This window comes from Chiroxiphia lanceolata, chromosome 3 (assembly GCF_009829145.1).
Source record: "Chiroxiphia lanceolata isolate bChiLan1 chromosome 3, bChiLan1.pri, whole genome shotgun sequence".
NCBI lineage: Eukaryota > Metazoa > Chordata > Aves > Passeriformes > Pipridae > Chiroxiphia > Chiroxiphia lanceolata.
The window spans coordinates 81,645,319-81,658,614 of NC_045639.1; the positions used below are offsets into that span (position 1 = coordinate 81,645,319).

General features: G+C 36.7%; 1 protein-coding gene across 5 annotated transcripts in view; it reads right to left on the bottom strand.

Moving 5' to 3' along the window:
* LOC116784713 (cytochrome b5 reductase 4) overlaps positions 1-13,296 on the bottom strand; it is a 35,218-nt gene that overhangs the window by 19,844 nt on the left and 2,078 nt on the right. For 4 of the 5 annotated variants that reach the window (XM_032683574.1, XM_032683578.1, XM_032683579.1 and 1 more), the window contains exons 3-9: positions 11,085-11,185; positions 8,968-9,052; positions 4,911-4,952; positions 2,517-2,571; positions 1,099-1,156; positions 901-994; positions 280-312 (exon numbers count right to left, since the gene is read on the bottom strand). In XM_032683574.1, coding sequence (XP_032539465.1) covers positions 280-312; positions 901-994; positions 1,099-1,156; positions 2,517-2,571; positions 4,911-4,952; positions 8,968-9,052; positions 11,085-11,185 — 468 coding nt within the window. The remainder of the gene's footprint in view (positions 1-279; positions 313-900; positions 995-1,098; positions 1,157-2,516; positions 2,572-4,910; positions 4,953-8,967; positions 9,053-11,084; positions 11,186-13,296) is intronic. The other variant, XM_032683576.1, reaches the window with a different exon arrangement.

Consider the following 13,296-nt stretch of genomic DNA (forward strand, 5'->3'; position numbering starts at 1 on the left):
GCACTATCAACTTACTACTTTCAAAGGGCCAAATGCCATCATTTAAAAAAAAAATTATTCAATGTTATGGCATGGTTTGATTGACTGTGTCAGGACCTGCTGGTAAGTAAAACTGTAAAGTATCTGAAGAGTCAGAAAAATAAACTAAAGTTCCACATTCTGATATTAGAATCACAGAATATCATGACTTGGAAGGGACCCACAAGGATCACTGAAGTTCAACTCCTGACTGGGCTATCCTAGAAGAGATACAGAAGCGCTGCAAGAGACAGAAATTACCAGCCACTTCTTCTGAAACTGCATGATCCAAGTCTGAAATAAAGACAAACAAATTCTGTGTCAAGCAATAATAAAATTATATTCCAGTCATCATATATACATATATAGACACACACTTATGTACACACCTACACTGTAAGTCTAGGAATATTGAGTGAACTAATGAGCCTAGAAACCTATGCATCTTTATTTGGCCTTGAAATTTTACTCATGACTTCTACAGGCCTCATACATAAAGGCACCATTTTTCCCATTACTTTTAACAACGGCTCATATAAAGCTACTAATCTTCATTTATGTAAATTATTGCACTTGTCCTTTTGAATAAGACCATTTTAATAACCATAAAAAACACACTTGAAGAAAAATTTTACACAACTTTAAAATTGATTTCTTACTTCACTTTAGTCTACATGTAAAACATTTAGTACATACTTAACAAATGAAGATGTGAGTTGATACACAATGTAATTAATTTACATGAAGGTACTTTAATCATCTTAAATGAAAAAGGAATAAAATATTAAGTAGTACACATAAAATGCGTATGGTCTAATGAAAGGGTTTGAATAAAGTAGAATGAAACTTCAGTATTTTCAACTGCAAAATTACAATACCTACCAACTTCTACAAGATATGAGTAGTCATCCATGATGATCTCTCCCCTTAATCGTTTATCTTGACAGTCAACTATCACCAACTCTGCATTCATATCCTTTCACAGTCAAGGGGGAAAAAAAACCACAACAATTTTTATGAACTTCTTCCAGAATTCAAGCTAGATCACTACTGGATTTTGTAATTCTCCTTTTTACTTACCTTCTGCTTAGTATATATGACAACGGTGATCAAACTATCTGTTTGGAACCAATCATAACTGTAAAACAAAAAATACAATAACAAAAAAAATATAGAATTTCTTTGGGCATATCAAAACATATTTAAATCCAAGTCTTCAAGAAGAGCGTCTTTCATGAATTTACACGCCAAATACATTACTTACTATTTTTGAAGAGGTAAGTCCAAAGCCAGTAATTTTGAAAACATTACTAAAGTAACAGTGTAATTATGCATCCTGATAGTTAGCAAATTGAAGTTAAAATTATATGTCATTAGTTTTACTTAAAAAGCATATGCACCCTCTTTGCAGTATATGAACCTTTCTCAGGAGATGATTAAAATCTTGACTCCAGACAAAAGCATTAAATAAGCAGAGTGACTTCCAAGAGTTAAAGATCTGATGCACATACCACAAAACCATCTCCCTTCATCTCCCTGAATCTAGATTTTACATTCATTCCTATGTTCCCATGCTGTCCAAATCTTGTAATAAATCCAGGTAAAGTAAAAAAAAGGAAAGCCTTCAGATGCTAATTATTTGTATGGCTTTACACCTGCCAGGAAGTAACTTCTACTGTTTAGACTACTGGACCAGAAAAGCAGGCAGAGAGGGAGGATGATCCCTCCAGCAAACATTCCTGACAGCCAACACATTCTAGGTTGCACATCTTCCAGTCACATCCAGAATACGCCAGACACACGTGGGAAGGAAGGCAGTAAGGTCTGGCGAGCACTTCAGAAGATAAACCACATTCCAGTTGTTTATAAGCCACAACATTTTCTGACTGCATGTAACTAGCCCAGAGATCACACACTCACAGGAGATTTTCGTGTCAAGTGAGAAACTGAACCTTGCTGACTCAAGGCATCACGGAGTAAAATGACACCTCAGTGACAACAGTAGGTATATCACAATGAGATTTTAGGGCCTGCTTCGCTTTGCATATTGTAGAAACTTGAATACAGCTCTCACATTTTACTACATTCCAGCTTGAAATGAAGCACATTTTCAAGGCATGGCTATATGTACATCTATGGACAAATTAACTGAAGTCAAAAAAAGTAATCAGCCCAGCTGGAATGACTTTCTAGAAGTTTCCTCAAGAAGCAAACCTAAGGAGTCTGCAAATATAAGTCATACACTTTTATACAATGCAAGGAGGTGCAAGTGTTAGAAATCAACTGAGCAGGCCAAGAATAATCATTTGCCTATATGACCTTTGGCAAGTTGTTTAAACAAACCTCAACTTTCCTACTTCTGAGAGGATGGTGATGACATATACTCATTTAGCTGAAACATCGAGAGCTAACCATCGAAGAAGTTGCCTGCATGTACTAAGAATTGCACAGAATTTTTAAATAGAATGCTCAACAGCCAATGAAAGACAAAGGCTTACCTCGGAGTTAAGTCTTTAGCAGAAGAAGCTAGTAATTTCTTCTCAGGAAGCATACCTACAAAGAGCAGACAGTCAATAAAATACCTGCTGGGATGCTTGCTTAATAGAAATACTTATCAAGTATATCTGGTGTTTGGTTTTATTTTTTTTTAATTGAATGTTCTAAATATCCCTGAACAATATTTAATGGCTTTATTTCCACAGGCAGCCAAAAATAACCATGTACTTTTTAAAATTTAGTTTTTATTCAGCATTTTCTCTTGGAGAGCAGGGTCCTAGAAAATGAAATTCTACTTCAGAAATTAAGAGTTCCATACACCACAGTACCTGTGTCTGCAGCCCTTCTGGTACATGTGGCTTGATCTCAGTTTCACCTGTAACTATCCTGTGCTTTTACACTTTGCGATAGTGAAGCACAAGGTTATCTGAACGAATTCCCTTTAACAGAACTATTTGTTTATACAATTCAGATGAATAAATTCAATTTGGCATGTCTGATCTAACCTAATTCACAAGTAAAACTTCATGTCAGTCAGTTAAGCAAAGATATCAACCTTAATCTTTCAACTTAGCACTTTCCTAGGAATTTTCACAGAATTCAGCTACTCTAAGTATTAAACTTCACAAAACAGCCTGAAAAGGCCTTTGCTAGGAAGCAACAGTCGGTCAGTCTTTCAAAACCTCAACTGTACTAATCTCTGGCATGATAGAAACTGAAAATATTTGGCAAACACTTGAGCACAGAGACAGATAAAAGCAACTGCAACCCTTCATCTATTTAACACAAAGAAGTTAAATAGAATAACGATGGAGGAAGCTGCAGACTGAACAGCTGGTAAGTGCTGGTTCCAAGCCCATTCAAAGGCAAACCTTGCAAATTTGAAATGGCTATGCATAAAATAATTAGCACCTGAATTCTCAGTTACCCAGATTACTATCTTCTAATTGCCAGTAAGTTTTGTAGTATGACTACAACCTTAAACACGGTGATTGAGTGGCTTCACCATGCAGGAATTAGATAAAAACAGAGAGCCACTCCGGTCCAATCCAATCTGTTGAAAATATTTTATCATCCAGATGGGAGAATTAACCCAAAGCAATTAGAACTCAGTCAAATTACTTATTCTTTGATCCTTAATTACTCCTAAGTACACACCATCTGCAGCTGCCAAGGAAGCTAAATGGCAGAGCAGTCAGAGCATTGCAAAAGAAAACCAATCACATAATGATAAAAGCCTTCTCAAAGGCTAAGCCTTTCTTGAGGACATACATCATACGCTTAGGTTGGCCCCCACAGATAACAGGAATTCATGGTCATACACACTCCAGTTTGCTTTTGCAGGTCAACAGAAATATATAAGCAGCCACAATAAAATAGAACATTCTGGCAAACAAAGTTATTTATGAATTATTCTGAAATACTGTAAGATGCTACATGAAAACAAGAATTAACAATTCAATAAAAAGACAATGATTCAGGTGATCAATTAAGCAGAGTGCTGTACTGGTCATGGTGATCATAAAGGAAAGCTGGTGGTGAAGTCAAAGGCTGATGGCAGGTATGAAATGAAAGAGTTTAAGGTAACCAGATGAACAGCAGAAATACAACTCTGCATCTCAAGGGAGCAAACTTCAGCTTGTTCTAGGAATTGCTTTGCACAATCCCAAGGCACAGCAAGTGTAGTGATAAAGGTTCCCATATTATCCTCATAGCCACACTGGAAACAGCTGGGTTTGACAGGAGGATTACAACCTGGATAGAAAATTAGTAGAACTGACAGTCACAAAAGGTGTGATCAGCCCCACTAGGGGCTAGTTACTGTTGGCATTCCCTAGGGAACAGGGAATGCTGATACTGTTTCATACTGTCATTAGCCACCTACAGGGAACACACTGTCCTACATTCAGGAAGTACATGAGCAATAACTCATGGAAAGCAGCCAAACCATGCACGGTTATGGCTACTATTCAAAGGGACACAGACTGAAGCAATGGACTGACAAAAGCTCCATGAAGCTCAAAAGAAAACGCACAATTTTGCACCTTGAAAGAATAAAAAGAAATTGATGCAACAAAAAAAATGGAAGACCTGACAGGAGACAGGATAGAAAAGACCTTTGCAGAAAATCTTCCAAGCACTTTGCAGACAAGCTGGACTTACTTGTTCATCTCTTACCTCCCTTATCTACACTACTCTACCGCAGTCTTACAATACTTCCAGACACAGCATTCACAATACCTGATTAGGATTTTGCCTTTTGAAATTTCCACGGTTCACTGAAGCCTCAGCATTTGATTCAAATACAGAGAGAACTCTGGATAAACACTGGTCATTCAATAATATTCAAATAAGTTTAAGATTCGTTCCCTATTTTGCTCCAGGTGAATACTTACCATTGAGCTGCTTCTTCCCCTCAGACAGATTAGAAGAAATCTCTAAAAGCATTAAGAAAAAGCAACAAGCATGACAGTTAAGAAGTTACAGCACAGTACTTGCACACATCATGCCAAAGAAATGAGCCAAACAAAGAATCTCCAAATAAACCTTCCAAAACATTAACGGATTGACCAGGACACTTCAGATATCAGGAAGTGACAAATAAATGCAGCACTGATTACCATTCCAAAAGATTATGTCTAACTGAAAAACCAGTAGGTTACAAATGCCAGAAGCTGCACAGCACTGAAAGACAAACATCAAGGATTTTTGTTTGTTCAAAACAAACATCACAGATTATGTTGTACAACTATAAACTTCACAGCTAGAAGTTTACTGAATCTGTTAAGAATTCCAATGACACTTGCCTCATGACATCACATAGTAGAACAAGAATCTGACCATCCCAACCCTTGGAAATCTAAACCCAATCTTTGGCAGAAACACAGGAAAAAGAATATCTTTCTATAAGCTTTTTCTGCCAAATGATTTTATTTGTCAAGGTAGTATCTGAATTCTTCATTAAATCTACAGTATGCGACAACTACTAAAAAAAAACACTCAAAAAAAAACCACTAGCAGAAAAAAAAGTACCAAATGGATGAATCACAGTGTCAATTTATATACAAGGTGCTCAACTCTATCAGAAAGGCACCGCAGCCCCATATCCTTTGGTTCACAGCAAATCTGTGGGGAAACTAGCCCTCTAGATACACCCAGGCCCCTTTCTGACCTTCTCTACATTGCACATCTCATAATGTCCCAGTATGAAGGTCCATTTTATATCCTTTCCTATGACAGCCAGGTTTGGGGAAGGGAGAGAAACAAATCTGTTCTTCCTGCTCCCTTTTACAAAAACCAAAGTGGAATGTTTCTCATATGTTTTTTCAAATCCTTCCCAGTGCCCTGCATCACACCAGCCAGTGTTAGAGGAAAAATGCTAGAGAGAAGTTAAGGAAGGTTCCTAGGACAAAGCATCAGGCATGCAGTATTGCAAAATTAATTGAGAGATGATCAAGAATTGCCTTCATTAGTGGCTTTCATACTGTGCCATTATAAAGTAAAAAGAAAACTCTCCACAAATTCTTGGTTGAGGCAATATTTGTCTGCAAATTCTGCTGTACATTACTTTAAGCTTTCTGCCAGGATAACAAGTCATTCATAAAGACTTGTTTCTAATGAAAGGTAATTTTTTGCATTCAGAAGTCTACTCTCATTTCACTACATTATAACACAGTGCACTGAAACTGGCATTACAATTTTAAGGACTGCGTGAGGTATATTGAAGGCAGAGCCCTACCTCTCTTCCTTGGATGACACCACAGCTCTCAGTCTAATTTCACTGAATTAACAATAATACAACATGTATTCTGACTCCCAAGCTAAGTAATCACTGAAGTAATACAGGGACTTATACTGACATGTCTATGCAAAACATTAGCAATATTAAAAAATACCAGACAACAAACTGTGCTAATGTTTACAGCTGAGTACCCTGAAGAGAAGGCAAGCAGTTTAATTCTGCACAGGTTTGCTGAGAGAGATTCTGAAATCATCTCTTACATACCTGGGTATTGTGCTGGCCTTCTCAGCATGTACAAACACTACATGTTTCAGTGTACAGATCCACTGTAACACTACAGAAGCAACACTTCAGAATTTCCTGTCAGTCACTACCATAGCATAAAGCAGCATTCCCAAAATACAAGTCAGCAAAATCACTATCACCAGTATTTTCAAAAAACTCTTCTTAAAAAACCTCAGTTGTGCAAAGACAAGCTTCAGCTTTCTCAAGCAGTTCAATGAGCAAATCATCGCAACATCTTCCAAAAAAAAAACCCACCAGAACACAGGAAACAAAACCTAAGCTGAAGGACAAATCTTCCAGCAACGCCTCGACAAAACTACATCTACCTTCCTAGCTCTGTATTGAGACTGCATCAAGCATCAAATACCAGTGTTTGCCCTATTAGCAAACATTCACCCTCTGTCACAAAAAGAAAGCAATGCAATCCTTAATTTGAAGTTTTGTGTTCCCTCTATACTTAATTTAATCCTATATTCAAAAACATGCACCTTAACTTAGTAACTTATTCTTCTATTTTCAAATGCAAACTTTGCAGAATATGGTCTTCTGGAAGGATGTGAGACCAGAATTATTGCTGGCTAATAGTGAAGTTAGTCAATCACATTTTTTGATAATTCAACAGAGGAAGAGGAATAAAATAAACTTTAAGAATTTTACTGTGAAGAATTTCAGAAAGTCCAGGAGAGTGTCCAGGAAAGGTAATGAAACTGGTGATGGATTTAGAGAGTAAGTCATATGAGGAGCAGCTGAGGAAGCTGGGGCTGTTTAGCCTGGAGAAAAGGAGGCTAAAGAGTGACATTATCACTCTCTACAACTAAGTGAAAGGAGGCTGTAGCCAGGTGGGAGTTGGCCTCTTCTCCCAGGCAACTCGTGACAGGGCAAGAGGAAATGGCCTCAAGCTGCACCAGGGGAGGTTCTGGTTGGACATCAGGAAGAATTCTGTCATGGAAAGGGCTGTTAAGCATTCAAATGAATTGCCAAGGGAAGTGGTGCAGTTACCATCCCTGGAAGTGTTCAAGAAACAACTGGATGTGGCACTCAGTGCCATGGTCTAGTTGACAAGGTGGTGATGAGTCAAAGATTGGACTCGACCTTGGAGGTCTTTTCCAACTTAAGTGATTCTGTGCTTCTGTAATCAGTTTCTTAATTAATGAAATTACGTTTTTTCAAATGGCTAAAAGACATACAGGCAATAGAACTGGTTTTATACAGTTGGCAACCTTTATCCTGTAAATTTTACTACAGCAAAATGGACAGAAATGTCATATTAAAAAGCAAAGCAGAAAAAAGGAACAGCAGAAAATGGACTGTCATAGCTGGCAGGGGAAAAGACATGTTTATGTTTTACTGACTGGCTATCACAAGAATTCCTTCCAGTTGCAGAAAAGTTAGATTAATTAAATCAGAAAAATTCAGGTTTACTTTTAAATTTCTAACTCAGCTGACAAAGTAGTAGCAATGTATGTGTAATGCCTCAACTCCATGAGGCATTTATGCTGTCCAGGCTTCTTCATACTTTGTAGCATTTAGCTCAAAAGTTTAACACTGGAATTAGCTACTTAGTATCACGGAGATGGAAAATACTACTGCCCTTCATATACAGATCAAACTCAACCTAACTGCTAAGGGGATGTGACCTAAGCACTAAGCAAGTATGCAGTGCACTTTGTCAGAAGTTGAAGAGCTACAAGATGGCTGAATTTGTGAACTAAAGGATGCCACAGAATTGGAGAAAAATAGTTGCAACCACTAATTCTTCTATGTTTTCACAGCAACTTTGCTAAGGGTCAGTATTGAGTAACAGTGTCTGCTTCCCAGATAGTAGGAAGTTTTTGGCTGTGGACTACAAACCAAAAGAAATACTGCAAATTAAAGTCTCTGGAAACTATCACCAGCATTTTAAGACAATATACTACATTTCTTGCTGTCCTGGCTCAGAAGACTTTGTTGTATCAGCAGAAGTTTCTCTAATTAAATTCAAACTAAAGGACCCAATGAAGTGTTCTGGAAAGGATGACTGTCCATAAAGTGTATTCAAATATGTCAATATATATGCAACTTGCCAGACATACATCTAGTGCTGATATCATGAGATTGAAAATACTGACTGTTATTTCAAGATGAGAACTGCCTATGACAGTTTGTCCCCAGGGATCAGAAGAAGAAAGAGAGATCTTGACATCTGTTTTCTAATGACTAAAAGAAGAAACTTAGAAGTACATTACTTAAAAAAGTCTTCATTCATAAAAACATTTCATCCTCAGTTGTCTGCCACAAAAAAACCAGATGAATATAGGCAACAGCCTTCACTCCATGCAAGAATAGAGACTCTCCTTAAAAATATGATGATTTAGAATTTCTCATAATTTCCAGATAAATTTGGAATAAAGCATCACAGAAAATATTTCATTCTTAAAAAGTCTCACCTTTTGGAGCAGCAATAGGCTTGACAGCCATTCTCCCAACAAGACATTCCTTCAGCATCGACTCGTAATTGACCCAACGATGCACCTATGTTAACAAAATATTTTTTCATGAAATTGGTAAATCTGACTATGTTGTTCTATCCACTGAAATAGAAAAGTTCATTTTTGTACAGTGACTAATATAATTAATTTAGCAGATTATTTTTTAAACACATTAAAACTCATTATTGCATCATTCAGTACTTATTTTTACTTCTATTACAGATAGCAAGTGTAAAAAAGTAGGACCATGAAAATGTCACAATAGTTTAATTTATTTATTTATGCTTTGCAGTATTGGAACATCATTACCTTGAGCTACAGAATATACTTCAGAAGAGCATTTTTATGATGTATGCTATGTAATTACAGAATAAAAGCCTTGTCTTTACCACAAGGGTTATTAGTCTTGTTTAGACAAGTGAAGGGAAAAGGGATGACAGAAACAAACATAAAGAATAGTAGTTTAGACACAAAAACTCTTCTTACTAAGTTGGTGTATTTCTGTTTGTTTCTGTCTTACTATCACTGAATTATTTGGATATTACCTATTTTAGAAAGTCAAATAAAGTGAAGAAAAAGCAGTAGCTTTACAGACCAGAACTGGAGAACTTGCAGAGGAAATGGATGGCAGAAAAGCCAATTCTGAAAGGGCATCCAGGATAACATCACAAGAAGAAAAAAGGAAACAAAGTGTTGCATGACAAATTTGAATGGTATCTAGACTTAAATTAACTTCAAACTGAACAACCTAAGGAGGTGAGATAAAGAATCCCATCCACAAGTTACAATTTCCTCATACACAAATAACAGAAAGAAATAAAGGATTATGAATGACAATTAATTTTCACAAAAATTTGAGAAACACTAGCAACCTACCAAACTCTTAAAAAAAGATCGATATCCAACAGACACAGAATGCTAAAGCAGAGAGGAAACCAGAAGTGCCACTGGGAACAGGAAAGACATCAGCCAGAAACAATAAAAGTGAAAAGCATATTTTAAGGGTCTGAACACTGCTTTCCATTCCCACGACAAAACAAACTAAAAAAAAAAATGCAGCGAGCATGTATATGCAGTTAGTAACAACTAGAGGAGCTTTCCCAAATATTCCTGATGTCAAGACTCCTGTTTCCGAGTACATCATACAATGACCCAACCACATAATTCCAGGTCACAACTTGATACTGGATGAACTCTTAGGAGAAAAACTCCATATATATGGAAATCAAAGAATTATGCCCAAATCTAACACTTCATTTGTGAAAGGACTAACCAAGGTTAAACTCAAAGCTAAAACATTATCACATCTTTACATTGTTAAAAATATTTTGCAAATAAAGGCATGACATACTCTGACGCACAACATGTAAGGAGGTAACAGATTTCCTTTCAGGAACAGATGAGGCTTTCTTTCTGCTCTTTCTCAGTTTATTAGATAAACCTAGTGAGTCAAGGAGACTCAAAGAATGTCTGTTTCTAAAAAATACCAACTCAGTGAATCAGCTTTTAGAACACCAAGTTTGCAAGCAATTCCTTGCAGAAAGCACACCCATGCTGCAGACCTTTTATTTTCTGAGTGTTTTCAAAATATTTAAAGAAACAGTAAAGAAGATACCAACTGTCATCTTGTGATTTGTTCACAACCACTTAATAGCAGCTCCAGCATTTTTTCTGATAATGCAGTTGCCAGGTGAATAGACAATTCTACAAGCATTTTTCAAACAGTGAAAGCTCTGAGGAAAAAAGATCTCTCAAATTACAGCAATTAGTCATTGTAGCAATTTATTAAGAAGGTGGTATCTCAAGTTCTTGCTAGCTTTATTGCTACTTCTGCTAAAAAAAATGGTCTAATTGAAGCGTCATTCCAACAACATAAAGTGGTATTTTCATTAGTGTCTTTTGGTACAAAACTTAAACTCTTTCAGCACATGTGTCATTCTGAGCAGTAACCCACTGCCTTTCCTTAGGACTGAAAAAGTTAAAATCACCATTTCCACTGGAATGCCCTAAAAATAATCAGAAAACATGCATTCTTCACAATACAGTAAGTGTCATTCGCTGCCAGTTGTTCTCACCTGATCAAAGAGATCTGTACCATCAGTTCCTGCTGCTTTCATTAGTTCATCCTCACCACCAGGATGATATTCCATGTATGGTGTGACATTATATACAAATCCTGAAAAAAGTGGAATATAAAAACATGAGCAACATTTCTGTGACGCCTCTTATCTCCAAAACCAGTGAAAAGGTTAGCACACATTAAAGAGCAAAGGCAAACACTAGACATTTTTGGAACAAATAGTGCGACTTTGCAAAAACAGAAACATAAGCTACACAATTGTGTAGGGCACAAGAGGTATCTTATTATACAGAGATGTCAATCCTACAGTGCCATACCACTTTTCCCAGTGAATGTCTGAAGATATCTGCTGGGTCAAGACTTCAACCTAGAAGCTGAACATGACGTATCCTAGCTAGGGGGTAAAAGAACCTGAGGCTGGTTTTAACAAAGACATAAAATTGAGCCAGCTAGTGTATGGAATTATTTTCACTCTCCCTTCCAATTAAGTTATGCCTGAATTCTTGTCATCGTTGTTTCCCTACCACCCATCATCTATGGAATAAAATGCCTAAAGGAATAAACTGTCTTCCATAAGGAAAAACTGTCACCATCAGCAAGAAAACTTCCATTCTTCAGATTCAGCAATATAAGAAATTAACATAGCTTATGCTCATTAAAGGCTTGCACCTCTGGTACAAAATCTGTCCCAGTAAAAGGGGTCAGCATTCTTTCTACACTTCCAGAGAGATAAAACAATGTTTCTTCACAGGTCTGAAATGATGAACTCTAATTACTGTTGCTATGCAACCAGGATAATTACAGCCTGAAAAATTCAGCTACAAACAGATTTAACTACATGTTAACATGATTATTACAGGCCTACCTAGCAGAATAGTTTAACATATTTAACATTATCAAAACAGGAAGCTACCAAAAGTAGAATTATGCCAGTACTTTCAGAGGGAGCTTTTAAGATATTAAGAAGTGCACGTTAATTACATCAGAAGGAGAGACAGGCACTCAGCACTGAGCCGGGGGAGACATACTTGGGACAATCCTAGTTGAAAAGAACAACCATCCCAATCAAAAAAGGAAGGATCTTTGCATATTTTATTGACCTGCTCTTCTGATGGTTGTATTCATTGTGCCATCTTGTGTGCAGCACCGATTACTGCACACAATAAAACATAACTATCAACAGAGGTAAGACCTCCCGAATATTAGTCAAATTGATCATCAAACTTACAGAAGCAAAAGAAATTTCATTTTTATACTCTTCATGCTTTTTTTAACTCCCCTGCCATCCCTCTTCATATATAAATTTGGGGCACATATGACAGCTTTCTTAGATATTATCACATTCGATTTTTGATCAAAGTTAACTCTGTTCTTGTTTTACTTCACATTCTCATGAATTTCTGCTCTTTAGAGACACAGTCTAACTATGACTGCAGAGACCTCATTTAGCTTTTACACAATTATGTTATTTTACTACTTGTCCACATATGAGGTCTACAGATAATCTACCAGGATTCTCAGTTATGATGTTTTTATTTTAGTCATCTGAGAACAAAGGAAAAGTAGAGATGGAAAAATTTAAAGAAAGATACAGAAGCAGCTTGACAGAGTTCTTGTGAAAACCAACCTTAGAGATGCATTCAAGGAAGAATATGAGACTAAAAACAAACCAAAAGCATTTTAAGCAGTAATTCTGTCTGCGGTAGTACGTGTCCCTCTTTCAGAGAGAAAAATTAACAGATCTCCTTAATAAACAAGCTTTCTTTAGCTCTCCTCCCACTATAGTTTTCCTAGCACGTGCAAGAGCAGCACAGACCATTAACAATCCTATTATTTTGTCCAAAGGACAGTACTGAATGACATTTTACCCTTACTTTCACGCTCATCACCTTTAACACCCAACAAAAACAGTCACCCTCCAAGAGAAATTCTTAACTGCCTTTTTCTGAAGTTAAGACATGACATTATACCAAATATCAATGCTGTTCCTTACTAGATCAAAGTTACCACTAAAAGAACCACTCTTCCTACAGAAATCTCACATTAGCTATGCTGATCCCCTTAACTGTGCTGTTATTTCCTAACAAATTTAAGGCAGTATTAATGTATTTTAGCCTCTAGATGATTAAACTGGAGAGCAAAGATTTTACTCCTTTCTGTAGGACAATCAGGAACTCCATTTGCAGCCCTGAAAACACTCTTCTAGC